Source organism: Trichoplusia ni, chromosome 3, assembly GCF_003590095.1.
Source record: "Trichoplusia ni isolate ovarian cell line Hi5 chromosome 3, tn1, whole genome shotgun sequence".
In the NCBI taxonomy this organism is placed as follows: domain Eukaryota; kingdom Metazoa; phylum Arthropoda; class Insecta; order Lepidoptera; family Noctuidae; genus Trichoplusia; species Trichoplusia ni.
Window position 1 is genome coordinate 4,405,155 of NC_039480.1, and position 26,449 is coordinate 4,431,603.

A 26,449-nucleotide genomic window follows, 5' to 3' on the forward strand; every position below is an offset into this window, starting at 1 on the left:
TTAAAGTATTTAGAGTTTATTGGAGAAATGGAAACAAGGTATCTTTTATTATTAAATGATGTAACGGTTTACTTACGCGTATTTATCGGGGTAGCCCGACTAGTTTCGGACCCACGACTAGTTTCGACTCGCGATCCCGCCGCGTCTGCTCATGATTAAGGACTCCGGTTGGGTCCGAAACTAGTCGGGCTACCCCGATAAATACGCGTGAGTAAACCGTTACATCATTTAATAATGAATCATTCTCACGATAGTTATTCTAAAAATAAGGTATCTTTTGCCCTTCTTTTTTATTTATCAGTGAGGTAAATTATTATTGATTGTAACTCATCCATCTATTTCCCGTAAAAGGGAAATCGTTACCAAAGTTTGAAGTAGAGTCCTAAAAATAGATTTTTTTTTCCTAATCGATAAAATCGACGGCCAATGAATATAACATTACAAATGCGTAATTATAGGCTGAATCTGTCAATCGATATAGCAAGGTCAAAGTTGGCATAGGAAAACGTATGCAAATTCAATAGTATGTGTATGTTTAAAGAATATGTAAAAAGGCCCTTTGAAAGCCCAGAGACTGGGTATCATATGATGACATTTGGAGAATTTACACGATAGAAACGAAAACGAGAGAAAATGAAATTTCAATTGTAAAGCTGCCATAGATGAAGTTCGGCACTAATAATTTAATTAATAGACTGAGAAGAGATTTCTAAATAATATTGCAACAGCAGGAATTTCTTAACAAATCACAGAGTATGCAAATGAGAAATCTCTTAACATGCATCTTTAGATCGATGATCCGATAAGAACGAGGAAAAAAGTACAACTATAAGACGCATTGAAACCGTGAGAGGTGACTGTGGTCTAGGTTTCGCATGTATTTTCTCAGTGAAGACGCTTTTCAAAGATCATATTATGTCAGTAATTGTATTTTAATGTTTCTAGGTTAATTGTATCACTTCTCATCCATGTGCAACTAGCTGTTGCCCGCAGGCCCTCCTGTTACAAAAAATGTTCCTACGCGAAAATAAAATTGGGATAAAAACCATCCTGTGTTATTCCTGGTTATTAACTATGAGAATAGCAAGTTTCGTCTTAGTCAGTCTATACGTAAAAGAGGAACATGCATACATGCAAAATTTCGCGTTTATAATATAAGTAGGATACAAGTACGTAATTGAATATATTGTGGACAGTGTGGAATCAATAACTTAGCAAACTAGGTCAAACTAGTATAGATCTGGATAGGGAAAATCGATCTTTTTTCTCAGCCCGTATTTCACCCGGAGGGTTTTCTTAAAAGCCTATCTAGCCTACGCGGTACTCGTCTAAGTCATTCTGGTACCGACCTCGGTAGCCGTCGACTCTTATTATTTAGAGGCCGATTTTTTCTACTTTTAATAAGATTCCGCTCCACCCAAAATATTCTAATTCAGTTATCATGCAAAATAATTCCTAAATAAAATCAATGACAACGTAAAACCTTTACTTTTTAAACGTAAATGACAAATCAATGAAACTTCGGCACACAGGTGCAAATAAAAAATATTTGGCACCGTGTTTAATGAGGCCGCAAATATTTTACAAACCCGACATTGTTATTCCGAGGCGCGCACTTTGAATTCAATTAGGAATAAATCACGAACTATGAGATCGAAAAATGTTCCCAAACATACAGTAAAAAAAATGATGTACGATGTCGTCATTTCCATAGTCTTTATTCTATATTGCAATGAGCCGAATACCATAACAGACTAAGGGTGCTAAAACGTTGTGTTTTCTTGAAAAAAATGCATCACTTCTACAACCTGATCCTGAATGGTTTTTCCAGTACGACTGGTTGTCAGAATTTTAATAACACAACGCCCATCAAAGATGAAAACAGACATTTGGGATCAACCGCTTACCAGCTTTCGAAGCTTATACATTACATAAACACTCCAACGAAATATTTGTAGATAAAACAAAATCGTTGAACCAGTGAAAGTAACCTTGACATTCATTTTTCTATTATGTAAAATCTAACGATCAGCTAAATATAGACATGTATGGTGTGGATGACTCATACAGTAAGCTTTTGCTAGTGTAACGTTTCTTGTGTCCAAACACTACAGGCATATCAATTAGCCTTTGATTTTGAATAGCAGACTTTTTTTGTATCTTTCTTAAAACAAAGGGTCTCAAACTAGACCAATGCAGAGACCTGAAGTTTTGGGTCTCTGCATTGGTCTGGTTTGATAAAGGCTTTATGGTAAAAGCTACCCCCATCAATAAAGACCTGAGAGTGTAATGCAAAGTTGCAAAATTCTCTAGGTCTTCAAAGATACAATAGCAAAGTTAATTTAATCCTATATCAAAGTGACAAATTTAAGCCGGTTGACTTATCACCTAGTGGAAAAGCGTACTTATGCATTTCAATGATTCCACTCATTAATATATTCCAGGTTCCAGAAATGTAACTTGTGTACAAACAAGACGTATTTTCTTTATAGTTTTTAATGATTTTATATCTCAATTAAAACAGATGATCAAAGCAACCTTAGTCTTGGCCGGAAAACAGAAACGCGAAACCCGTAAACTGTCATGGCCACACCGACTAATATTATAGTAATATATTTAGCTGGTACGTTTATTTTAATAGCAGCTGTATTCTGAGTAGATTCCGAGATTTGGGTTAGATTTGGCAGGGAACTGACAAATTCGTTACACTGAAGCAATTACGAGGGTCTCTTGAGTTCAAAAATGTAGATTCATTTGCTAAATGGTTCGAAAATCTTGTACACTGACGATTGATAAAAATAAGGTCATTCAATGCAATCACAATTAACTTACATTATTTGATAATGAATACCACAATGCAATTGAAAATGGAGAGATAAAAGGATTAAATATGAAAGTCCATACTTTACAAAATAAAGTAACACATTACTAGTACACTATATTATTTATTAATCTTTCCCTTTATGAAAAAACAAGACGGCACGTTAGCTAATCCACAAACAGTCTGAGTGGTAGTAAAGTGCTCGTATCTATTACGTTACTCGTCTCAAATGTAACATGAAATAAATTACATCCATCATTCTGCAATAAAACTAGAGATATATGAGAAATACTTACAGAAATATATAGTTCGTACATTAAGAACATACATCATCACATGTAGAAGGTCTAAGATTTTAAAAAAGTATTTTTAAAAGTAGCTGAAGTAAACCTTTCTAAACCGATAACCCTAGGTCAGACTAAAAATCCAGAAAATTGCTGAAATAAATATGGGTTCAAAGCAAAAGCAGAGTTTCCTGGACCAGACTGATCAATCTGTATGTCGATATCTAGTTATAAAAGACATAATTTCTTATGCAAACAAAAAGACAAAGCATTATCAAGTTTTCCTTTGATAGATTTAGCTTCCGATAAGTACTGGAGAAAAGCTTTCAAGGGAATTTGGGCGTTCCAGTATTCTTCTTCTTCTGTCCTAAATTAGAACACAATCCATGAAGAATAAGAAACTTATTTCAAGGACAAGAACAAAACTACTAGAAGAAGCTACATGAGGCTTAAGATTTATCCCAGTCTAAATGCTGAAATGACGCATAGAAGGGGGTGTCAAGAAGAAAAATGCGCATTGCGCTGCTCTCGAATGACTCAACAAGACAAAATTTTCTTTTTATCTCGATGTTATAACACAATTTTTCCTCAATGCCTAAATTCAACTTTTGTAGGGTTACAATTTTTGACTTATTAAACTATTACGTTATTGAATATGCTGTTTTTAACTCGTAATGATATGTCTACTATGTATGTACATGAACATAGTCTAAACAACACCTCGGCTGGTCAGTCAAGGTTGAGCACTAGAATGTTAGTTTCTAACGTTGTATATTTCGAATAAAGCAGAATTAACCAGGGAATTTTAACCATTATAAAACCATTTCATATGGTCTACATTGGATAATATGAAAAGTCAGAAAAATGTAGATGCGAAAAGTTCGAATTGAATTCACTTTCTTTTACCTTTCTAAAGAAGTAACTGCTGATCCAAAATTAATCTTCGAATCTTTCATTATTCAATAAGACTCTACCGGCAAGAAGAATAAGAAGTTAGAATTTGACGCAGTAGGAGCCGGTGGGTAGTTTGGATAACGTCCAAAATGATAAACAATTGTAGTTTAAACTCTACAGCATTGAAAAAGGTAATTATTTGAAGTAGTGTATAATTCTTGACCATGGAGCTTTTAACATACCCATTTGACTTTTCAACAAAAATTATTTAGAACATTTATCAGCCTAGAATTTGCGCTATTGAGGTAGGAATACAATTGTACGTTTTATTGAGTTATTTTTTATCTCTGTATGTCAACTATTTTTTTTTTGGTCTTTACGTCACTGCCAAAGCCCCTGCCCTTAATAAAAAGCTTTTAAAGTTGCCATTTCTCTCTTGATTCTAATAACTTTCAGGAAGCTTCGGGGTGGTATTTCTAATGCATCATAATACAACTGCCGATATAATTAAACAGTTTAAAACGACAGAGAGACGAGCGTCCACATGCGTAGCATTGTGATGTCACCACCGGAATGTTAGTATAGTGACAGACCTGGTTTCTGGCACACTGCGATCACGTTCGTTTCGAACAAGAGTTATTAGTGTTATTACTATGTAACACATCCAATTAACGTGATGAGGTCGAATATAATATTAAGCGTTGAATATACGAAAATAATTGTTTAAAATTGCTAATAATTTTTAAAAAGCATGCTTCGTTAATCGTAGGCAACGATGCTTGAAAATTTACAACATCAAATGATTAGGTCCAAAAATTGGAACTTATCTACAATATTTTATAATTATCTAGTCAATTAATTAGATAGACCAGGTAATGGTAAGGTAATGATAATATTTTTGGCGAAGGGACACGATGAGGTCACAGAAACTGACCAAAAATAACATCAATCCAATGACAATCACGGTTCAAAACGTCATAGAGACGTTGACACCGCGTGACGTCTAAACTGGATGTGAGCCAACTCAGGTGATATCAAACTTCTAAATCAACTGACCGTTAACATTTTACGAGGGTAGTTTGGTTTTTATCGGTTTTGCTTAGTTACTTCTCTCATAATTTTCAGAGAGTCATGGACGGGACTGTGTGTAGATTGGGGAATAAACAAAAATACGTTTGTTGATTTTGAAACTAGCTGTTAAAGGAGTTCCTGGCTAAGGTCGAATTTAATCTAGATTTTAGTGTTCCTGGAACATAGCCAGGCATCTTTATAGCCTTAACTGGGTGATAGCCGATTGCCAAAAGCCTTTAAGGCACCACTTTTCTCAAAGTCTACTAAAACGAAAATACGAAAGTTATAATTCAGAAACATGGTTTTTAATTAATTCCTGTGTCACCTGCCCCAAGTACTTTCAAACGACCTATCTGCCAGGGAAATGAGTAATGACCATTACGCTGCAACGACAAATATTTGTGGAGTTTAGAGGTCGCTACGTGGGTTCAGGTGGACGAACCGACTTCGGAGTGGGTGGAAATGACTAGGCATTGTATTATACAAATTTCAACTGGATTTTTCTGCTTAGTAATGCTGATGTGACGTATCCAAATGACTGCAGATTAGATGCTGAAAAATGATGATGGCCTTGTAGAAATGCGACTGTCCAATAAAAGGCCATAGATTCGAATCCCACCATACACCGTATTTTATGAGTTGCGTATCAAACACTCGATAAAAACGGTAAAACATCTTCAAAAAAAAAACCGGCACACCACGAAATAACGACGAGGCCAGAAACTCTAAGCTAGGCCATTCCGTATCGAACTGACTTATCTGATGTTTCAGTGTATTTCTTAATTAAATCTAATTAGTAGAAATTGGACCAAAACTTGCGTTTATATATTCCAATTACGGATTGTATAAAGCTTATGTATCAACGTTTCCTTCTGTGTATATCCGATATCTTTTAGTTTATAGTGAAAAAATTAACAACTTATTTATTCGTTCATAACTAGATATTTTAAGGAACATTCTAAATTGGGCCATTCACGTGATCGACGTGATATGACGTTTTGATAGATCCGTACTCACGTGTTTGTATACTTATCAGACAGCCGAGAATCTCAGTATGATTGAGATAAAAACAAGATAGATGTCCCACTATAGACAGTAGAATTTCATATTTTTATGAACTGGAGTCTACACAATTTCAAACACTTTTAAATTATAAGTGTTATATTTCCGTTGTTGTTAACATTCTTCAAATGAAAACTGTTAAGTTTACATAAATGCAGAACTCGTTGATTAAGTGTCAAGATAAAAGTTAAAAAAAATGATATTGTTAATCTTTTGACGACACCAAAAAACTCTATAACTTAAGAAAAAAGCATACAATTAATAAAAAAATATCTGAAACCAAGGCCTTTCAGATTAAATAAGTATTGACTATCGTACATATCTTAATAATTTAATATCTTATCGTGACAATATTTTACTTTCAATACAAGAAGCACGTTAAACAATGAATTATTGTATCACAATCTTCTGTTATCAATAAATTCGTGGTGACGTCAGAATATTATCGTTTTAGTAATTTTATATGACACCTAAGCTTTAAATATTGAATTTAATTCTCTTATCTAATTAAAATTAGAAAAACCCCTGATTAAGAAAGCGTAAAACGTGTGATAGTATTTGTCTTAAAAATATAAAAAATCCTGTTCAATTATTTCAGTAAGATTACGTAGTATTCACTAAAATTGGTACTTACATAAATGGTACGCTTTCTTCCTGACGGACATTACGATTTTATCTTTTCGTTCACTAGTGCCGTACTAAAAAGATTTTATTCTTTTCGTACCTAAGTATTTCACAACTATTAGTTGGCAGGCTGCTCCTAAAATCATATGAAAACAATTTCCTATACCTTTTAGAGGTAATTTATTTTCACAAACTTACCCACATAAAATGGTAACATTTACCGAGTTATTGATATACTATAATAGTTTATATATTCACGATATCGTATCACGTAACCGAGACTAAGATAACTGGAATCGAAAGATTGCAACAATGAACCACATAGCTGTAGGTTGTTAACCTATGTACTTACTAGTACACTAAATCAATATAAAGTGTGTTGCGGTGTAATATTACTGTTTGCGCTAATTGTAAATGGTAATGCGTTGATATAGGGACCGTTAGTTTGTTTATAACCCACATAGTGTGTAATTTGACGTTTTAGAGGTTTTACTTGAAATAATATTATGGCAGAATGTTTCAGGAACCGACGCAATTGGCAAGCTACTGTAAGGGAGAGGAAAATTTGAAAAAAAAAAGAAGTTCTTACTCGCTGAGAACATTTACTTGTTTCCTTTGAACGAAACGAAATCCTTAACGACTTGATACATATTAACAACATGAGAATACTAAAATTTCTTCGTCTTCGCCCATATGAATAGACTTCAATTGAAAATCAAAAGAAAACTACTTGCGACGAGTCGCTTTGTACATTGTGAAAATAAACCCGTAACAATTCTTCTACTATTTACGCATGTACAAAAAAAAATGTATAAGTATCTAAAATATTAACTCGAAACACGTATTTCTGTTTTTCTAGTTTGATACCCCTGCCTACCCCTTTTAGAACGAAAGCACGATAAACTACATCTTGAACATATAATAATTATGTTATTGCATATTTCTGTTACAGGTAACTACCGATATGCAATAAGCAAAGGTGATAAAAAAGTATTTGTTTAGCGTTGCAAGTAACGCCATCTATCAAAGCTTACGTAAACCAAAACCGTATATAATCGACGAAGGTTAAGTTTTTATATAATTCATTTAGATTTTTTAATGAAAATGTTTATGCCGTGTACTTTTTAGCAACACCTACCTAACATTGTCATGGTTTTGGTGCGCTGCGCTGTAATTTGTATACATAACAGTATTTTTAATGTAACACCAGGTTTATAACATAAAGAACATTTCTTACTTAATATGATTAAGGAAAATATTAAAATGATGTAAAAATACCTTATTGGACACCAAAACATCAGTCCTCTTGATAAAAATTCACACACTTACGAAAATCACATCACAAAACTTTTAAATACCGCGCCATCTTGTTTGTAATCTTTCAAATTAAATGTCAAATTTCCCGCTAATTTAATGTAAAATTTAAAAAGTATGACACGCGAATTCGCTGTCTATAGTACCATTATCACGATTACGGAATCGCGAAGATATTAACCGTTGCTTTGCTAATAGATAACTGATGATAACGATACATAACCTCAAAACGATCACATGTTATGTCATGCCGTACGTGACGCAAATGTATGGACATTATAATATTCAGTAGCTTTTAGTCAAGACTTCGTCGAGTAGATTTTAATGTGCATAATTTGCATTCTGATTTGGAAATGGAATTTTGATATCAGCTGCTCTCTAGTCAGTCACAGACCGGTAATAACCTCGAAAATTGGGATACATCAAATAACGTAGCATATACGTTCATTAATAGTTAATATTGGCCGGAAGCGTAAATAAACACAGTAGCAATATTAATAGCCACTAAATACTAACGGCCTTCCCATAAATACTATTCAATCAATGCAGACTTTACGCTGAACAAATATAGATTGCATCACGTTACTATTCCGTCATAGGAGGAATAAGACCTTAAGTTTTTCATTTATCTAGAGACATGCGCGGTGTAGTACTACGCACTGTGACCTCTGAAGGACAGGGAAAATAAGGTCAGTGTGTCCTTGAACAACTGAGCAGCGTTGCTTCATAACATTATAATAAAGTGTCTACCGTTCTCAGTGTAAACTCAATTTTCTTATATTTTAGGTAACTGGGTAAGTAACGTTAAGTGGCGGACAAATATTGCCTGTATATTCAACCAAGAACGAAGTTTCAGACGACATTTTTTTTGGTATTTACGTATAGACTGACGTAATAACATATGTTCGTGTAACCTATTAACATACAGAGACATACGTCACGCTAAATTAATATTCTCACGCTTCAAGAACTACGGAATAATAGGACAAAATTATAATTCATTGTAATTTAAATAGCTTGTGACATCAAAAACTCTTTAGCTGTGGCTGTTTGTTAGTTTCCTTTGCTTTTGTATAGTAAAATTAATGTGTAATGGCGTCGTATTGATGCATTAAGTATGAGGCAGAAGTAATTTATTTTTAAGCTGAAAACTTTGGCAAATGGAACTTTGAAGTATAAGCTTACAAGTCAATAAAATAGAGGGTAGTAGGAACACAACTTTTTTACATAGTTTACAGTCTAAGGTCCGATGAGAGAACCTGTGCATTTTGCTTTTCTCGCAAAATCGAGGACCACAACTCAGGACCCAAAAGTTTATTATTTTCAATACATAAATATTTGTTATACTTATAGCAATTTTCGAGTTCCATTCCCTATTTCTTAATTTCGTAATTTGATGTAATACTATGGCACAGGCTACCAATTACGCCATAATTAACTGTCAAATTATAATCAAATGACTTGAGTTTATTATTTATCATATAAAATTAATATCATGATGATATATGGGCCTAAAAGACTATGAGCATGACTTGACATATTTCAAAAAAATAGTGTGGTTGTAAATTTAAATTAAATACTAAAACAATAAACTTTAGCTATTAAAAAATAAATTTATTTTTTAACTTTGAAAATTCCAAATTAATGAATAAACACATTTCTAAAACCCCAAAGGGGAATTCCAATTTTGGAATTATAATATTAGGTATTCAAATAACTTTCAAAACAGTTACATAGTTGTTTCACTACATGATCATAAACTGCACTTTATTTAGACCAAGTTTGTTCTTGACACTAGGCTTGAAGACTGCTATATGCAAGACACATAATACTTATTGCTAATACAGAATGCTTACCTAATTCACCAATCAAATTGTCATCAAGCAAAGTTACATTCATAATTATGCTATTAAACCTTGGTGAAGAGAAAACGGACAAGCGCAATTACTGAAAACAATAAACTTATGTTTGACTGATGTTTCCTACTGGCTGTGAGTAATGTTTGTTTGGCTGTGAGCTGAGGCCCTAACAACCTATCTTATAATTGTTGAAGGAAAATAGAAACCTACACAATTCTTTTAAAATCACCACAGACCAAATTTGGGAAGTGGTAAAAGACACAACCTAGTCTAGAAAACCATTGATTGAAACACTAATAAGAAAGCAACTCGTCTTGTGCTCAGAAGAAATCAGAATAGGTAGTATGTATTATTGTCTAATGACAATTCTGAGGGGGACCCAGAATGAGGTACATATAATACCATCTGAAACAACAAACATAACAGATAACATATATTATAGGTAAGTAAAAGTGATAGCAGAAAATCAAGAGAGATGAAAAAGTTACACCAATAAGAGCAAAGCCCTAATAATTTGAGGATCATAGTTGTACATTTGAAACTGTTAATTTTAAGAGGCATTTAGTATTTTAATAATACGAATATCTAATTTTAAGTTACCTTGAAGTTAAGATTTCTATTACATATTATCTTTTTAGAATTTAAGGTGTTTTAATAATAGTTCATTACAGATTGTTAGTATTCAATATTAAAAATAAAATAATTAAAGAAACGTTCTACAGTAATGACCAAAACAAATAAGCTAGTATCAAATTAGTCAATTAAATTTCAATCACTGCTACTGCCTTACTTGGAGAACGCGTGGAACTCCAACTAATAATGTTTTTCATACGATGTTGATAGTTTGAACAAGTATTGAGGGATGCTGTATTCAAAACAAGAATAACAGCTGAATATATTGGACAATATCCAAGAAAAAATTGTTACGTGACCTCAAAATATAACTAATTTGTTTACATCCGATCAGCATCATAATAAACTTGGCTGTTAAAGATTGATGCAGGTCACATTAAGATTAAAAAGTGAGGGTATATCAATATTAATATTTGTCAAAGGAGTTGAATGGGAGGTTGTTACGTACAAATAAATTAACGAAATATCTCTCATCAAATACCAATTATTTATCTAGTTTCATTATTCACAAAGTAAGGAGGAAACAAAAGTAATGGAAGAAAATAGTTTGACACATGATGTTTGTGTGTTGTGACACAATTGTTAGTGATTAAAAAAAAAGGCATGAACCTATATAGCTTAATCATGAGCTGTGTTGTAGACAGTAATGATTTAACTTTGGCTAAAGAGTCCAAACTTGAAAATTGAAAATTATTTTACAATACACAAATTTTCTTGATAAATGTGGGTAGTTTAATTAAAGAATATTTTTTTATCAGGCAAAAGCAAACAGACCATTTAATACAAATAGTTTAAACTTAAGAATAATGCGTGTATTGATAATTAAGTGGGTCAAAGATTATGGAGTAATCTAAACGAAATAACTGTATCACATGTCGAGAGGATTCAGGAATCTCGTATAATGATGTCCTCTAGCACTGGATACCCTGATGTTGACTATCTCAGACACAATATAAATAATTCTGATGAGGATTCGGCCAAGGAGGTTAAGAACATGACTATTTGATGAATATTAGAATATAAGAAAGGTTTAAGTAGGTTATGGATGAGAGCATGTTGGGTTGAGGTTAGCAAGTAGAACCTAGATGACAGATGAGATGTACTAAAGTGGCAGAAGTTATAAGCTGTAGTGTGAGCATTGATTGGTGGGTTAAAAGTATGAAAGTGCAGGTTTGGATATTATTAAAAATTTTGAGTCTGTACTTGTCTCTTTCTTGACCTTTCTATTCTTCATTTTAATTATTAAAGTTATGCATTTGTCGGAAATATAACTACAAATGTTTTAATTTAATTCAAGTAATTTCGTTATATGAATACTCAACATAGATACTTATATTAACAGAAACAATTTTACATTATGGTGCAATAGTTAATGGTTTTAAATACTCTGCTATTACAGTATGGGTTACAATTTCAGTGCAATTTACACAGTAACACATATAGAATCATATACTTAACAATTTAAACAAACAAGAGACCATGTGGTATATGCAAGCTATTGCAATTTTTTACTTTTACTTAACTAAGAGGCAAAACTTAAATATAAGATATAGTAGATAAGTTAATTAGAACTTAATTACTTAGTTTAAAAGTTTAAATAGTTACATGTCCACTACAGTAAAACTAACCTTAGCTAGCGTTCAAACTTAAGTTATATTATAATGTTGCGACTACCCCTAAAATGCTAATAAGAAAAATAAAAGAATAATTGTAGAATAATATGAATACCAATCATAAATGTGTCAATGAAACCTGTAAGAATATAAAAAGAAGTCAACGGAAACACATAAGACCTAATTGGAAAAGTGTGTATAATACATACGTAAACATTTTCTTTCTTTCATGATTCAACTATTAGAACGGACTTGCATCATTAATGTTATGACATTGTTTTGTTTACATAATACCACTCACCTGCCAAGGGTTCACTTTAGGTATTGGCGCTTCTACAAACTTCTTCGGCTGGCTCTCCGATGACTGCTGCTGCTGTTCTGGTGTTGGCTGGTTCTGTGGATCAGTATGTGGCTGGGGCGCCTTGTGGGGCCGAGGCGGAGCCCTGCGTTCAGGGTGCCTTCTGCCCTTGCCAGGACGGCGGCCGTGCGATATGACAGGCACGAACCCCTCCTCCTCCTCGTCATCCTGCTTGGTGGGAGGAGCATCAGACACTTCGCCCGGCGCGGCCTCAATGTTCTCCTTATTACTGTCGCCCCCTCTAAAGTTCAACACTGACGCGTAAGAGGGCCCTGCGCCCTCGGCGGACACGCGGGCGGCCATGCCGCCGCTGCCCTCGTTATGTAAGCCCGGGCGCGCGCTCCGCGCCGACAGACGATCACGAGCGCGCCTCCATGCCCCTCAACACGACGGCATGATGGGGTTAACCCACTAATCGCGAACGAACTTTCCCGATGAAAACGGCCCGATCGAACAGTGCGAAGGTCGAATTATTCACAAGTAACTCACTCGTCCCGGTGGCGCGCACACACGGCCGGTCGCTGGGAAATATGCGCGAACTCCTCGTACCACACCGGACTGACCCTGGTTGGACCGTATTTACATCGAAAAAAATGCACTTCCGTCGTCTTGTTCCAACTTTTCTGGCACACTGAACGATCCGTACGCACTTTATCTATCGAAGTCGTGTACCGATCACTATGAAAAACGCTCCTATTAACATAAAATCATAAAAGAACCATATTTTGTTCACAATTCACACATGTGGTCGGACGCCCAAAAAGGGATTTTTCCGCAACACACACGGAACTTACGGAAGGCTGTGACTTCTAATTTTACACAGGACATTTCGACGCTAGAGGGCGCTGAAATATCATTGACAGTGAACGCATTCCAAAATAATGATGGTTTTTTGATGTTTTTAATTATTCCTGTAAACTTTCAGCGCCCAAAACAAACTCGATCAATTTCTTGTACAGTGCTCCAAGTTTTGAAATGCGTTTTAACCTTATCTTAAGTCAGTTTTCAAATGCTTGGAATGGTCTTGAACAAGAAACTACGAACGCATCATTATTAAAATCACATTTTCGGATATTCGCGAATTGTTTGCCAATCAGTCAGAATGTTACTGGAAAAATAGTAGGCAGCTTTAATATTATAATAATATTATGTTCTAGTAGTAATAATTTCTTAACTACTTTCATTTAAGAAATTGGTGTAAAATCCCGCAAAATAAAACAGAACAAAGTAATTTCAAATATTTATTGTCTATGGTTCATCACTTGATTTCGTTTTGAAATCTCTAGTAAATCATACTAAAATCTTGTTAGAAAAATACAATACCATCCTTTACATTACAAGTTTAAACTTATCCAAAAAATCTTAATTATGTTTACACAACTTGTACAAAAATAGAAGTAACAAATATCATGGGTATGAAGCATCAGGATTAGTTGGACAGTACATACCCAAATAACTTCTACAATTCCTACAATAATGATATACGTCCTTACATGATCTCAACACATACGGCAACGGGGCACATATCCAACAACAGAATAAACACAAAATAAATGCACATAAATGTGTGCATATGGTGACTTTCGTAGTTACTGCTGTCATTCCCGTATATCCACATTCAGGGCACACAATGGGCATAGAAGCAAATCCAAAAGTGTAAACCCTTGCCGGAGGAGGAGGGACAGGCTCAACATATATATCAAAAGCTGTTGTGTAAGTGGGGGGTGGTGTATGATGAACAAAAGAAGGTGAAGGAATAAATGTTCCCATAAGTCTTGGCCGTCTTCGTACGGCCATTTGTCTCAATACAAAAGAATATGAGGGTGGTGCGTTTGATAAGGAATCTGGTGGTGTTATATCTCCACACATTTCAGTCATATCGATATTAAGTTTGCCCAAGTTATTTGCTGACTGGACTAATCTTAATCTGTTGATAGCTGACAAAGAACTTTCGTTTAGCTTGGTCAATGCTTGAATAAACAAACTTTGAGGCTGGTTCGATAGAACCATAGATGCTGTTGAGTGCAATTCGGACATTCGTGGTTGACTGGTAATAGGACTTTGGGTCGACGCTCTGATATATAAAGGAGTGTATGCGCTCAAATATGAACTGTTTCGACTGTATGAAAGAGACGCTGATTCCACTCGTGCGATACAAAACGACAATGGTGTTTCAACAGATCGCTGTCGTTCCGAAGTGCTTGCTTTCGTTGTAGTTTGATTTTGCTGCGGTGTATCTTGTGCAGCTTCTACGTCTTCGTCGCGACTGCATTTTGGATCGTTATGATCATCCATATATTTGCAATTTTTAAGCTAGAAATATTTCGTTTCCAAGACTTTCGCATAAGGTCTGAAAGACTTGGCTAAAGTCAAATATTTTAATCCTAAGCTAGCTAGTTAGCAAATATGTTACGGCACGTTTGTTAACTCAACTCGCAGAAAGTTCTTTATTTTTAATAATTTTCTTATTCTTCCAATTTTTTTGCAGTTGGTTTTTACTCCCTTGATAATATATAACTTTTGGATTTCAGTTGTAAAGGCGGTCGATTACTGCTTCAAACTTTCTTTTGTAAATTTAAGTATAATTTCATTTATCAATCTGTAATTTAAACTCGTAAATAATGTGTAAACCAAAATGTCAATCACTGTCACAAGAGAATTTCAGTTTGCTTTGAGTTTCAATCTCCTAATGAATACTTGGAAAAACTTGTGATTAGAAAATAAAGTTTAATTGATAGTTTTAGCTTTTTACGATTTATTTACATACATATTTTCACTTACAAGTCCAGAAGAGGTTTCGACTTCTTTTTAGTAAGTTTTGCACCTGAACCGGATCTTAAAAACATTTTTTAATCTGGCCACTGATTTTTGTACTGTCAAAAAACCATTCTCATATCCGGTCTTTTTACTCCTCCGTGGCATGGCGGATGGTCTTCGCCGCCGCATATAGTGTTATTTGGAGGAATAACTTCGCTGATATAGCGAAATGGTAAGTTTATTGCTAGCAGATGTGATTTATTATATCAAATATAATGAAGTGAATGATTTTATGAAGTGAAAGTGCGTATTTGAATTGGAATTGTTGTCGTGTTCGAAACACGTGTTTGCACAAACTTTTGTAGAATTTACAAGTTAATCAAGGTGTTTCGTAAGTTATTCGTGTCAATAATGGTGTGAGTAGGATGAGATTCATATTATTGCGATATATTTTCTTTTTCGACCCCGTTTCCAGGCATCCGCTATGGCGATAACCCTCAAACGCCATGGATGCATCACGCTTTTCCAGACTTGTTTATTGTTTGTTAAACCTTAAAATTGTGCACCTGTGCTGTAGATTTTTTCTATTAAATAAGATTTTATCTATAATAGCTGGTATAAAAAATATTCCATAAGCATTACAATGTTTTGAAAGTGTGCGAAAATTTTGAGGTTATGATCATTAGTCAATCAAATTTATTTCTGGAAACTCTTCTGCCTCAAAAAAAAAACATTCTGAACGCTTCAGAATGTGCTGTATAAACTACTAATTACTTCATTCAATACAAGTTCATTAAAAGTAATCTAATTTGTATGAAATCAGGGAAGTTTAGCAATACAAGTTTCGACATGACTGTTCAATACATACTTCATTTGATCCCCAATACTCTTCCTAGTTGTACTCTGTAGTCTTCTAGGTACAATAATAAGGGGTATATTATCATTTTCCCTTAGGAAACACTTTAGTTTTCATGCTAACGGTGTGTCGACATGAGGAATACATTATTTTTTTAGTCACACCTGTATTTGGTGACCAGCCCTTTTGGTAGCAGTATGGCGAACCGGAACAACCTTAATCTTTTATCTTAGCAATTAACCTTATACTCATTTAACTTGTTTGAATATTCATATTTCTTATTATAGTCTTTTCATATTTTACACTTTCTAATTAGTTCAAGATTATCACAAAGGTCAATGTCTAGACTCAGCTAGATAGTTGTCAACTACACTTATTTACAATTTGCAGTGGAACAATCTGTTGTAAATAAAACCTTCAATAATTTTATTCATTTCATCACTTTTGTGAAAGTTAGACATAGGTAATTTCAATTACCTACTTAGTGTAACAAAACAGATACTTTTTCATTTGAATTTTATTATACTTAATTAGAATCATAATAGTGGCTTTGAAAGTCACTTGGAAAAAGACAATTCAAGTCATTCTTGCCTTGCCTTTCCTATACTTATCTAGTGTGCTAGTAATTATGTACTGTCACATAATGAATTGCAGTTTCCATAACAAACAATCAAACAGATGATTTACACTCTCTGTACATAAGTTGTATTATAACAAACCTGACAATCTATTCCAGAGTCTATCAATCGCCCGACCGCTCGTGTCGGTCTACTCGGAGAAGAGCGAGGCTGTCGCTGGCGCCTCCCTCCCCCTCCCCTTCGTGTTCAAGGCCCCCATCAGGCCTGACCTCGTCAATGATGTGCACGTCTCCATGTCCAAGAATGCGAGGCAGCCGTACTCCGTCAGCAAGGAAGCAGGTGAGAAATACAATTACATTTTGAACTTCATCATCATCAGCAGTCTTTATCCTATCACTGCTGCTGCCTGCGGGCATAGACCTCCCCTTTCCATGACACTTTCTACGACCCTGTGCTAGCCGCCTCATCCAGACTCAACCCGAGACCTTTAGTATCTCAACAACCCATCCTGCTCCCGAATGACCAATGGAATTTCTCCTCATTTTATTGGGATCTGGTCTGGGTCTAATCAAATTCAGCTTTTGAGTGCTTGTAATGACTCAATAATTTTGAAAAGATGTCAAGAGCATACAATTTAACTTCAAACTCTAAAAACTGGTCAAATGTTAAACTGCACTAAATGTCCACATTCTCGGATAATATAGCCGCAGAGTGTTACTGCGAAATAAGTGCAACATTAATGTAGTGACATGGCGTTCTGGACTCGCTCTGTGGTGAGGACGGGTGCAGAGTTATTACAACAAATTTTCTTTAATGTTCCTCCTATGCAATTAAATAATCTATGTTTGACTTTGGAAGATGTTGACCAGTTAAATAATATTTGTTTGTAAATACGTAATTATTTGTCAAGTCTTTATTAATTGCAATTGCAATTACATTAACATCATGATAACTGAAAAAAATAAACTGGTAATCATTTCTAGACAACTTAAAAAATTTACTATCAAGAAAGTGACAAGTAATTTTTCCTGATCATAAATAAAGATTCTTGTCGACTTACGACCTTGAACTATGACTAATCATTAAACTTGTTGACCTTGAAGAAACCTTGAAGACTCTTTCTTACTGAACTGCCTTAGTAAGAATGTTGCTTATTTAAGGGTTTCTTGCTTACCAGGTCACCAGACCAGTGCCGAGTCCTGGGGTACCGGACGTGCTGTAGCCCGTATCCCCCGTGTACGCGGTGGTGGTACCCACAGGTGAGAAATTACCCTTAACGCTGATTTACGTCAGAAAAGCGATTGCTCATTTTTATGCCCTCGTAAAAATCAAGTGTTTATTTCAAATAGGCTGGTTTCCAGGCACTTTTAAAACGTTACAAAAATGACTGGTGGGATGGTTCCAAAATTTTTATGTCATGAAGAATAACCGGAAAGAAACTCCATGTCAACCGATTCTACTATCTAGACTAAGCATAATAAATGACGTCAAAACGAAACGTGATTTCTTTCAACGGTTTTTTTTTATTATTTTATTCTATTTATTTATCTTTATTCCACACAGATTAGTGTATTTAAAGTTAAGCCCCACAAAACCGTAAAAAGGTTAAAGGATGATTTTCGATGACACTTGCACGGACTCAAGTTGTACATTTGTTATTCTCCCTGTTTAAAACTGACGCAGTACAATACTATGATTGTGGACAGTACAATGGCAGGGTAAATTAAAGTTCTAGTAGCGCGGACGTCAACTCTATGTGGGTTGACGCATTCGATATATTAGAATACATTTATTTTAATAAACCAACTCCCAAAAGAAGAAGCAATAGTAAAAAGTTCAATTGAGAGTTCAAATGTCAATGCCACAGATGTTTATAAAAGTATATTATGTCTTTATAATACATCCCACTGCTAAGAATCAGGGTGTCTTCCCATGCAGGGAAAATTTCAGCATTTATGGCCACGCTAGCATCTGTGGCGTTCAGATTTAGTATCCATGTTTCCCTTCACCGTTTGTCACTAGTATTGTAAAATGATTCAGACAGTACAAATCACCTCGTCCTACCCCTCGATAGACTGATTAGATAAAAATCAGTTTGATTAACTAATGAATAAATAACCCTTTAGGTCCGGCCAGGGTGCGTTCGGTAACATGTGTCGTGGTGGACGCATGTTCGCGCCCACGAAGCCGTGGCGCCGCTGGCACCGCCGCGTCAATCTAAGGCAGAGGCGCGCCGCCGTCGCTGCTGCGGTCGCCGCTTCCGGCGTACCTGCCTTGGTACAGGCTAGAGGTGAGATATACCTATGTATTTATTAACTTTTAATTGCTTTTGTGTCGTAAATTTTTCAAATTGGAGTCTCGCTTCAAATCTCGCTAAATTAACAAAAAGTAAGCAATCTTGTCTGAACGAAAAAATCGTAAAAGCAGACCGCACTTGCGCCGAGTCATACAGCTCTACCAAGGGAAGCCTGTTTTCAGCAATGCTTTGAAGTGTATGGATAGCCGTGCGGCATAAGTGTGGGCTAGCGACCACAGTGCGCGACGTGCCGCGGGTTCGATCCCCGCATTTGACAAAATATTTAGGTATTCTCCTTAAAAGCTAACTACTGATCTATATATCTTTAGTTATGTCTATGGAGAGATATTAAGTTTCCCAGCCAACCATCCGACTGAACATCCGTTTTAGATTGGACGTAGTCTGAGGAAAACAAACATATAATTTATTACTAAATTAAACATATAAATATTTTTTATGAACTTACATAAGTTTTTATTTTACTAAATGTATGTCGTTTTGCGTAGGTCACATCATTGAGAAGGTACCTGAACTGCCCCTGGTGGTTTCCGACAAGGTCCAAGAAATCAACAAGACCAAACAGGCTGTCATCTTCCTGAGACGCATCAAGGCCTGGTCTGATGTCCTCAAGGTGAGAAAACCATATTTATATCATCAAATATTTTCAAACTGCCCAAAAAATAACACAACACCATCTTAATGTCGAACCCACTAATGCCATACAGTTGCGACATAGATCGTATACGCCCTAAATTATTTATTTAATATTCTTGATAAAATACTTGTATACTCAACATTGTGTTCTCCTTAAAAGCTAACTTCAGATCGATATATCTGACGTTATGTCTATGGAGATATATAAATTTTCCAAAGACAACAATCTGATTGAATTATTTCACTCTGACATAGACTATGGAATACATTTTTCTCAAAAATACGTCTTTAAAGCATCAGCTTGCCTCATAATTTGTCTATTGCTACTTAAAAAAAATCACATTACTTGTAGCTATAAAAACAATGAATATTCATGGAGTAAATGAAGTGTGGAATAAAACAGAGCACTTGTAGAATATTATTGTTTTATCCTCGAGTTATAAATAAAACTTAATAATTTTCTATCTAGGTATACAAATCTCAGCGTCTCCGCGCCGGTAAGGGTAAGATGCGCAACCGTCGTCGCATCCAGCGCAAGGGACCCCTGATCATCTACCACAAGGACCAGGTATGTTATCAATATTACGAAGTATCTTACCAATGTGTAACAACAAGAAATTTTAACTGGCTAAACAGTGAGGTCAAAACTGTAACCTCGGTAGAATTGTTTAGAAGCATCATTGAGTATTAGGCTATGGGTTGTATAGCCGTTGGTATAGGTAATTTTATCAGTATTTTATCTCCTTAGGACGCTTTGCGCACACTTATAATTATAACCCTGTCATACTAACATCTTAGAAATTATAGTTATACCAATTCTAATAAGTATTAACCGACCCCTGGGACATATCGGCCGCGTTTACAAAGTGTGGCCAAATGCCGCGGGGGTGAGATCGACGCGGCACAACCGAACTGCTCGCGTCACTACGCTGTGCAGATCATACGTGTCGCTACATGTATCTTATTGTATAGAAACTAATCATAGCTTAGTAGTTTTTCAAAATACATATACTAATAAACAACCACTCTGTTTAAAATCGGCCCTATATTTTTTGTTATCTCAGTCATTATATAGTCGAATAAAAAGACGAATGGACAGAGTGTTAGGACCCTAGCCTAAAGCCTGCAGGAATGCTACTGAGTAATAAATTACTTAAATGGAAAATTAACGCGAACATGCATTTACATAGGCAAGCGAAAACCGGAAACTATTTTGCTTCTGTTATTGTATTTGATTTTGATCTCGATTCGGATCTGAGACGATACTATATTGTATAATATTCATTGATATAACGTCGATCTAGCATAGTTCCAATTAGCATCACTGCCCGAAATACTGCGTCATTGACAGATTCCAGAGAATCAGTTAAAACAAAACTTTGTTTCGTCGTTCGTATAGTTACTCGACGTCCATAGCTTACCACACACTTGTTGTTCAGGGCCTGACCCGCGCCTTCCGCAACATTCCCGGCATTGAGATGCTGAACGTGGACAAGCTGAACCTTCTGAAGCTCGCCCCCGGTGGCCATCTCGGTCGCTTCGTCATCTGGACCCAGTCGTCCTTCGACAGGCTTGGTGAGTACTCTTGATTAACTAACTTCATCTAATATATAAAATTCCCGTGTCACGATGTTAGTTACCGTACTCCTCCGAAACGGTTCGACCGATATTTATGAAATTTTGTATACATATTGAATAGGACTGAGAATAGAACAACATCTATTTTTCATACTCCTAAGAAATCATACACTAAAAAAAAATATTTTATTTTTTGGACGAAATTGTTTGTTTTATATTTTTATAATGTGGCTTTAAAAATACCATATACAACAAAAAAAAATATTCGGCAAAACAACGTTTGCTGGGTCAGCTAGTTTTATTATAAAAATGTCCTGACTAAACACGGCCAGCAAGGGTTAGTTAGGGTTGCCAGGCGTCTGGCTTAAACACGACTTAGGCTTTTTGGTTCCGTTTCCTACCAAAATGACTGACTTAGCATTCGATCCGTTTCCTGCCAAAATGACTGTCTTAGCATTCGATTTTATTCATACTACATTAGAATATAACAACAGCTATGGTAATAATAACAAAGTTTGATTTTACAAACTATTTTTGCCGTATTCAATGTAGTGAGTTCGTCTTTTATGTCCAAATGTAAGGTTTGGCGACCTGGCAACCCAACTTATTGTACACAAACGCCTTGTGTGCCCGCACTCCCGTGGCCCGATAAGACAGATCAGCCTAAAGTTTCGATAATTATTTGTAGAACAAACCTAATAAACTTGTTTTTACAAATGATTAAAATATGTAATAGTGATGGAAAACGATCTCCATTTTGTCATTAAGTTCCGTGTATATGACAGTTGAATCGAAAAATTGTACCGTGATAGTTTCTCCCCTGTAAGCCTTACTCATTTCGTAACATACGATATGGAGTTACTAATACTGGGGTAGATTGAATTTCCCTTAGGAAACATGACCGAAACAAACTGTTTGGTCGTGTGTCGACGTGTGGAATACATTTTTATTTTTATTATATTGTTTTGTTAATATCGAAATGTGTTTTGTTACTTATGAGGGAATTTGTAACACTTGATCTCAAAGATTTGAGATATCACGATTTAAGAGCTTTTTTAGCAGACGCGTGTTTTGCGACTGTAGTTTTGTTTGAGAAATGGTATCAAGGATGACCACAGATTACCAATCACAGTCGAGATCCTTTTTGAGATGCGTTCCGTTTTACGATTTTTCTATATTCATAGCTAAACTTTCATTAAAGATAAAGGGATTGTGTCCAATAATGTTTTTTTTGTTACACTACTATATTATCTATTTGTTTGAACAGACTCCCTGTTCGGCTCCTGGAAGACTCCCTCAAAGGAGAAGAAGAACTTCAACCTGCCCCAGCCCAAGATGGCCAACACGGACCTGAGCCGCTTGCTCAAGTCTGATGAGATCAGGAAGGTCCTGCGCGCGCCCAAGTACGTATAGCGTGATTATAATGTTAACTGATTCATTTTTACTTCATTGTGTGGTGTTTTTCGGGTTAATGTAGAGTATGCATTTGCAATGCAACTGATTTTTACATTTGTAACATGGCTATTGGTAAGGAACTTTAAAAATCGGTTGCATAGATCGTGAGGAACCAAAATCACAAACTTTACCTGTTCATAATATTTGTATTTTTTTAATAAAGCCATGTAAGTGTGGTAAACTTGCTCCTTATGATAAACACTTGTGTACAGTTGTAACATTTACCAATATGATGATACTCTCTTTCAGAGCATTGGGTTATGATAACCATGATTACTTACACGTTGACACTTCCTGATTTTAGTCCATACAATTCGTCACCAGTAAACCACGCGATCACATTTTAACCTTAAAATCTCTTTACAGCAAGCGTGTAGTCCGCGCCACAAGGAAGTTGAACCCCCTGACCAACACCAAGGCTATGCTGAGACTGAACCCGTACTCAGCTGTGTTGAGAAGGCGCGCGGTCCTCGACCAGGCCAGGAGGAACAACGTCAAGGCTCTGGCTCTGGCTGAGAAGCGTGGCGTAAGTAACATAAAATTACATTACACTGTTCATGTTCCACTAAAGAAAACATGCAACCATCTTTTAATTTTTTCAAGTAAAAAAAACCTTTAAAATGATGATACTCTCTTTCAGAGCATTGGGTTATGATAAACCATGATTACTTACACGTTGACACTTCCTGACCATAACCACACTCCAATTTTAAACTACCCACCATCTTCCCATGTTTAATAAACTTTGTTTTCAACAGATCAAGCTGCCCGACTCTGACCCAGCTGTCAAGGCTGACAAACTCCGCGTGCGAAGGGCCGCTGCCGCCAAAGCCGCTGCTGCCAAGAAGCCCAAGAAGCCCGCAGCAAAGAAAACCGCCCCCCCTCCACCCAAGAAGGCCGCCAAGGCCTCGAAGGGCGTCAAGAAGACGACCACCAAGAAATCTAAAAAGCCCAAGAAACAGGTGGCCGCCGCCAAGTGAAAACGTTAATAAATTTATATATTGACAGCCCCGTGTATTATTTCTATTGTAAAACCTACCGCCTATGTTACTAGGTCTAACCTAAATAAAGTCTCGTGATTGAGGATCTTCTTTTTATTATATTTGCCCTAGTTTGATATGGTCATTTTGGAAATTTCGTAAATACTTGAAACGCTAAAAGGTGTTGAACATCGTAAACTTGAAGTAAAATAATAGAATACACACTAGGTCGGGTCGACGCGCAGACCTGTTATTAAATCTATTAATATTATACCACGCAAATCGCTATGATTCGTATTAACAATGGAGAGTAGCAAGAATAATATACAGATGAGTATTAATATGTATGTACTGACGAACACATTCTGTCTGTTCAGCTACAGCCTAAGTTTAGTGAATTATAGGTATATCGCCAGGATAGTAAATGCAAGCCGGCTAGAGTCGCACTGACCATGTGAGAGTGATCCCGTGGCTCTGGCACAGGCAGTTGAAGAAGCCTGGGGTGTTTTTTGGAGTGTGACATATCCCCTCGGCGTGGGTTGAAGTCATTAGAGTTTCACCCCGTAAAAAAAGATGGTTAATGCAAACCGACCTAACCCATGGTTTGAAAGGATGTGCAGTGCGGGCACACAGGCTACTCAAACATTTCGCTCAAAAGAAGAGACGACAGAGAGCCCGGTAATGTGTACCGGGTTTTTCAACAGTAAGCATGGATATATCGCATTTCTGGGAAATGGATGGACTAAGAAGTTTTTAAGTTACCTATGTAGGGTTTAAGGATTCTGGAGTTATTAATATTGATCCTCTAGCTTTTTCATCAAACTCCTCACTTGGATATCGTGTAATGAAACGATTGTACTGCCATAATTTCTGTATAATCTGTTTCATAACCTCAAAATGGAGTGCTAAATTCTGATAAATGTATTTTTACTAAAAAACTGTTAAAATGAGTTTATTTATCAGAAATTACAAGCCGAACAGCTTAGCGACTGTTTACAATGTCAAGATATGGCGTTTGCACTCAACAGCAGCCGAAAGTACTCAGAAAAAAGACGAAAATGAAGAGGAATTTCGTGTTCTTGATATTTTGAAGAAAAAGGATAGAATTCAGAGGAAAGTTACACGTAGAGCTGATATACAGCCTGATAGGTCCGACAGAATGGCTCCAGACCAGGTACGAAACAATTTTTATGTAATAAATTACCGAAAATAAGACAATCAGCTGATAAAAATTGTCACCCAATATTTGTGTTATTAATCGAATTCAAATCTTGTACCGAATTACAAAATAATCTTTAAAATATAAAAAACGATCTGTACTGGGATTAAATTACATATTTCTTTCACAGAATTGGGGCAATGTGTGGCCAGGACCGAAAACTTTTCATCCATCATCTGTTCCACTACCTCTCCGACAAGGCTACGTGCCTAAAGGCCAGGCACCTCCTGGCAAGAAAGCAAACGCTGAGCTCATGAAAGTGCCCAACTTCCTCCACTTAACTCCTCCAGTGATTAAAAGCCAGTGTGAAGCCATTAAACAGTACTGCACGGAATGGCCAAACCTTCTAAACTCTCAAGAGGCTATTGAGAAGCATTATCCAGTTGAAATTATCACATCAGATTACTGTCATGCCAGCCCATCCATCCGTAACCCTTTAGCAAGGATAGTGACCCTGAGAGTCAAGTTATCAACCCTGAAACTTGACAAACATGCTCGTGACAAGTTTATACGTTTAGTCGGAGACCGTTATGACAGCTCTACAGATTTAGTAACTATAACAGCAGACCGCTGTCCAGCGAGAATACAAAACACGGATTACGTCAATTACTTGTTGACCGCTTGCTTTCATGAAGCGTGGAACGTCGAAGAATGGGAGAAGGATAAAACGGAAGATGATATGGAGTATTACGATTGGAATAATAACGCTTCTAAGAAAAGCCTGGTTAACTGGCATTTACAAAAAAAGGGAGAAAGCAAAACATTAACAGATGACGAATACAAATCATTTGATGTATCCGAAATACAACACGCAGATGGATATAAAAATGCAGTGTCGGATTGGATGAATAGCGGCGAAAGTGAAGAAACTGTAAAGAAGTACGCAGAAGCAGTGAGGAAACTGTTTGGGCTACCGGAGAAGAAAGTAGTTTAAGTTATTTGTATAAATAAAGTGTAAATTAGATGTTATTGGTGTTTTATTGATGCTCACTTTGTCAGAGTGGCAGGTAACTTTTAATTGATCAATGATTTGCTTGTAGAAATTGGTCCTTACATAGAAGACAGAAGCATATGTATAAAGAGAAAGAAATAGGTCTAATATTTGTATAGCAACAACAGAAATCTAATATATAAAATTCCCGTGTCACGATGTTAGTTACCGTACTCCTCCGAAACGGTTCGACCGATTCTTATGAAATTTTGTATACATATTGGGTAGGCCTGAGAATAAAACATCTATTTTTCATACCCCTAAGTGACAAGGGTTGCCCACACTAAAAATTTTTTTTTGATTGTTTGAATGAAGTTTATTGTTTGTATATTTTTTATAATGCGGCATTAGAAATCTATACAACTAGAAAAAAAATATTCGGCAAAACAACGTTTGCTGGGTCAGCTAGTATATCTATATATTTCTTGATTAATATTTATATAGAAAAATATGTCTGTGATCACAATTCATGAGATACTTTAACAGAATGACGGAAAAACATTTACGTTCGCAAAGCGGAATATCAATCGAGAGTGACATTATGAGAAAATG

The 26,449-nt window shown here is 35.8% G+C and overlaps 4 protein-coding genes across 4 annotated transcripts in view; 2 read left to right on the forward strand and 2 right to left on the reverse strand.

Annotated features, from left to right (window-relative positions):
- The window catches only part of LOC113508673 (la-related protein 1-like), an 85,260-nt gene extending 71,899 nt beyond the window's left edge, over positions 1 to 13,361 (reverse strand). Inside the window, exons 1-2 of the mRNA XM_026891754.1 lie at positions 13,328 to 13,361; positions 12,477 to 12,913 (exon numbers count right to left, since the gene is read on the reverse strand). Of these exons, the coding sequence (XP_026747555.1) occupies positions 12,477 to 12,913; positions 13,328 to 13,361 (471 nt within the window). The remainder of the gene's footprint in view (positions 1 to 12,476; positions 12,914 to 13,327) is intronic.
- A 400-nt stretch (positions 13,362 to 13,761) lies between these two features.
- LOC113508991 lies at positions 13,762 to 15,341 on the reverse strand. Its single transcript, XM_026892221.1, has one exon. The coding sequence runs from the start codon at positions 14,826 to 14,828 to the stop codon at positions 13,941 to 13,943; it is 888 nt and encodes a 295-aa protein (XP_026748022.1). The 5' UTR covers positions 14,829 to 15,341; the 3' UTR covers positions 13,762 to 13,940.
- Positions 15,342 to 15,437: 96 nt separating this feature from the next.
- On the forward strand, positions 15,438 to 23,714 carry LOC113508986 (60S ribosomal protein L4). Its single transcript, XM_026892215.1, has 10 exons — positions 15,438 to 15,522; positions 16,883 to 17,063; positions 17,902 to 17,983; positions 18,851 to 19,014; positions 19,527 to 19,651; positions 20,144 to 20,242; positions 21,114 to 21,249; positions 22,520 to 22,655; positions 23,074 to 23,233; positions 23,466 to 23,714. Exons 1-10 carry the CDS (start codon positions 15,520 to 15,522, stop codon positions 23,685 to 23,687), a joined length of 1,308 nt encoding a protein of 435 aa, XP_026748016.1. The 5' UTR covers positions 15,438 to 15,519; the 3' UTR covers positions 23,688 to 23,714.
- Positions 23,715 to 24,549: 835 nt separating this feature from the next.
- Positions 24,550 to 25,875, forward strand: LOC113508990 (28S ribosomal protein S35, mitochondrial). Its single transcript, XM_026892220.1, has 2 exons — positions 24,550 to 24,861; positions 25,037 to 25,875. Exons 1-2 carry the CDS (start codon positions 24,634 to 24,636, stop codon positions 25,838 to 25,840), a joined length of 1,032 nt encoding a protein of 343 aa, XP_026748021.1. The 5' UTR covers positions 24,550 to 24,633; the 3' UTR covers positions 25,841 to 25,875.
- The last annotated feature ends 574 nt before the right edge of the window (positions 25,876 to 26,449 follow it).

Bases quoted from the DNA above. Each gene is read 5' to 3' on its own strand.
- LOC113508991 (XM_026892221.1), bottom strand. From the start codon at position 14,828: ATGGATGATCATAACGATCCAAAATGCAGTCGCGACGAAGACGTAGAA.
- LOC113508986 (XM_026892215.1), top strand. The intron at 19,015-19,526 runs GTGAGATATACC...CGTTTTGCGTAG, and splicing joins TGCCTTGGTACAGGCTAGAG to GTCACATCATTGAGAAGGTA. The intron at 22,656-23,073 runs GTACGTATAGCG...ATCTCTTTACAG, and splicing joins AAGGTCCTGCGCGCGCCCAA to CAAGCGTGTAGTCCGCGCCA.
- LOC113508990 (XM_026892220.1), top strand. From the start codon at position 24,634: ATGAGTTTATTTATCAGAAATTACAAGCCGAACAGCTTAGCGACTGTT. The intron at 24,862-25,036 runs GTACGAAACAAT...TTTCTTTCACAG, and splicing joins ACAGAATGGCTCCAGACCAG to AATTGGGGCAATGTGTGGCC.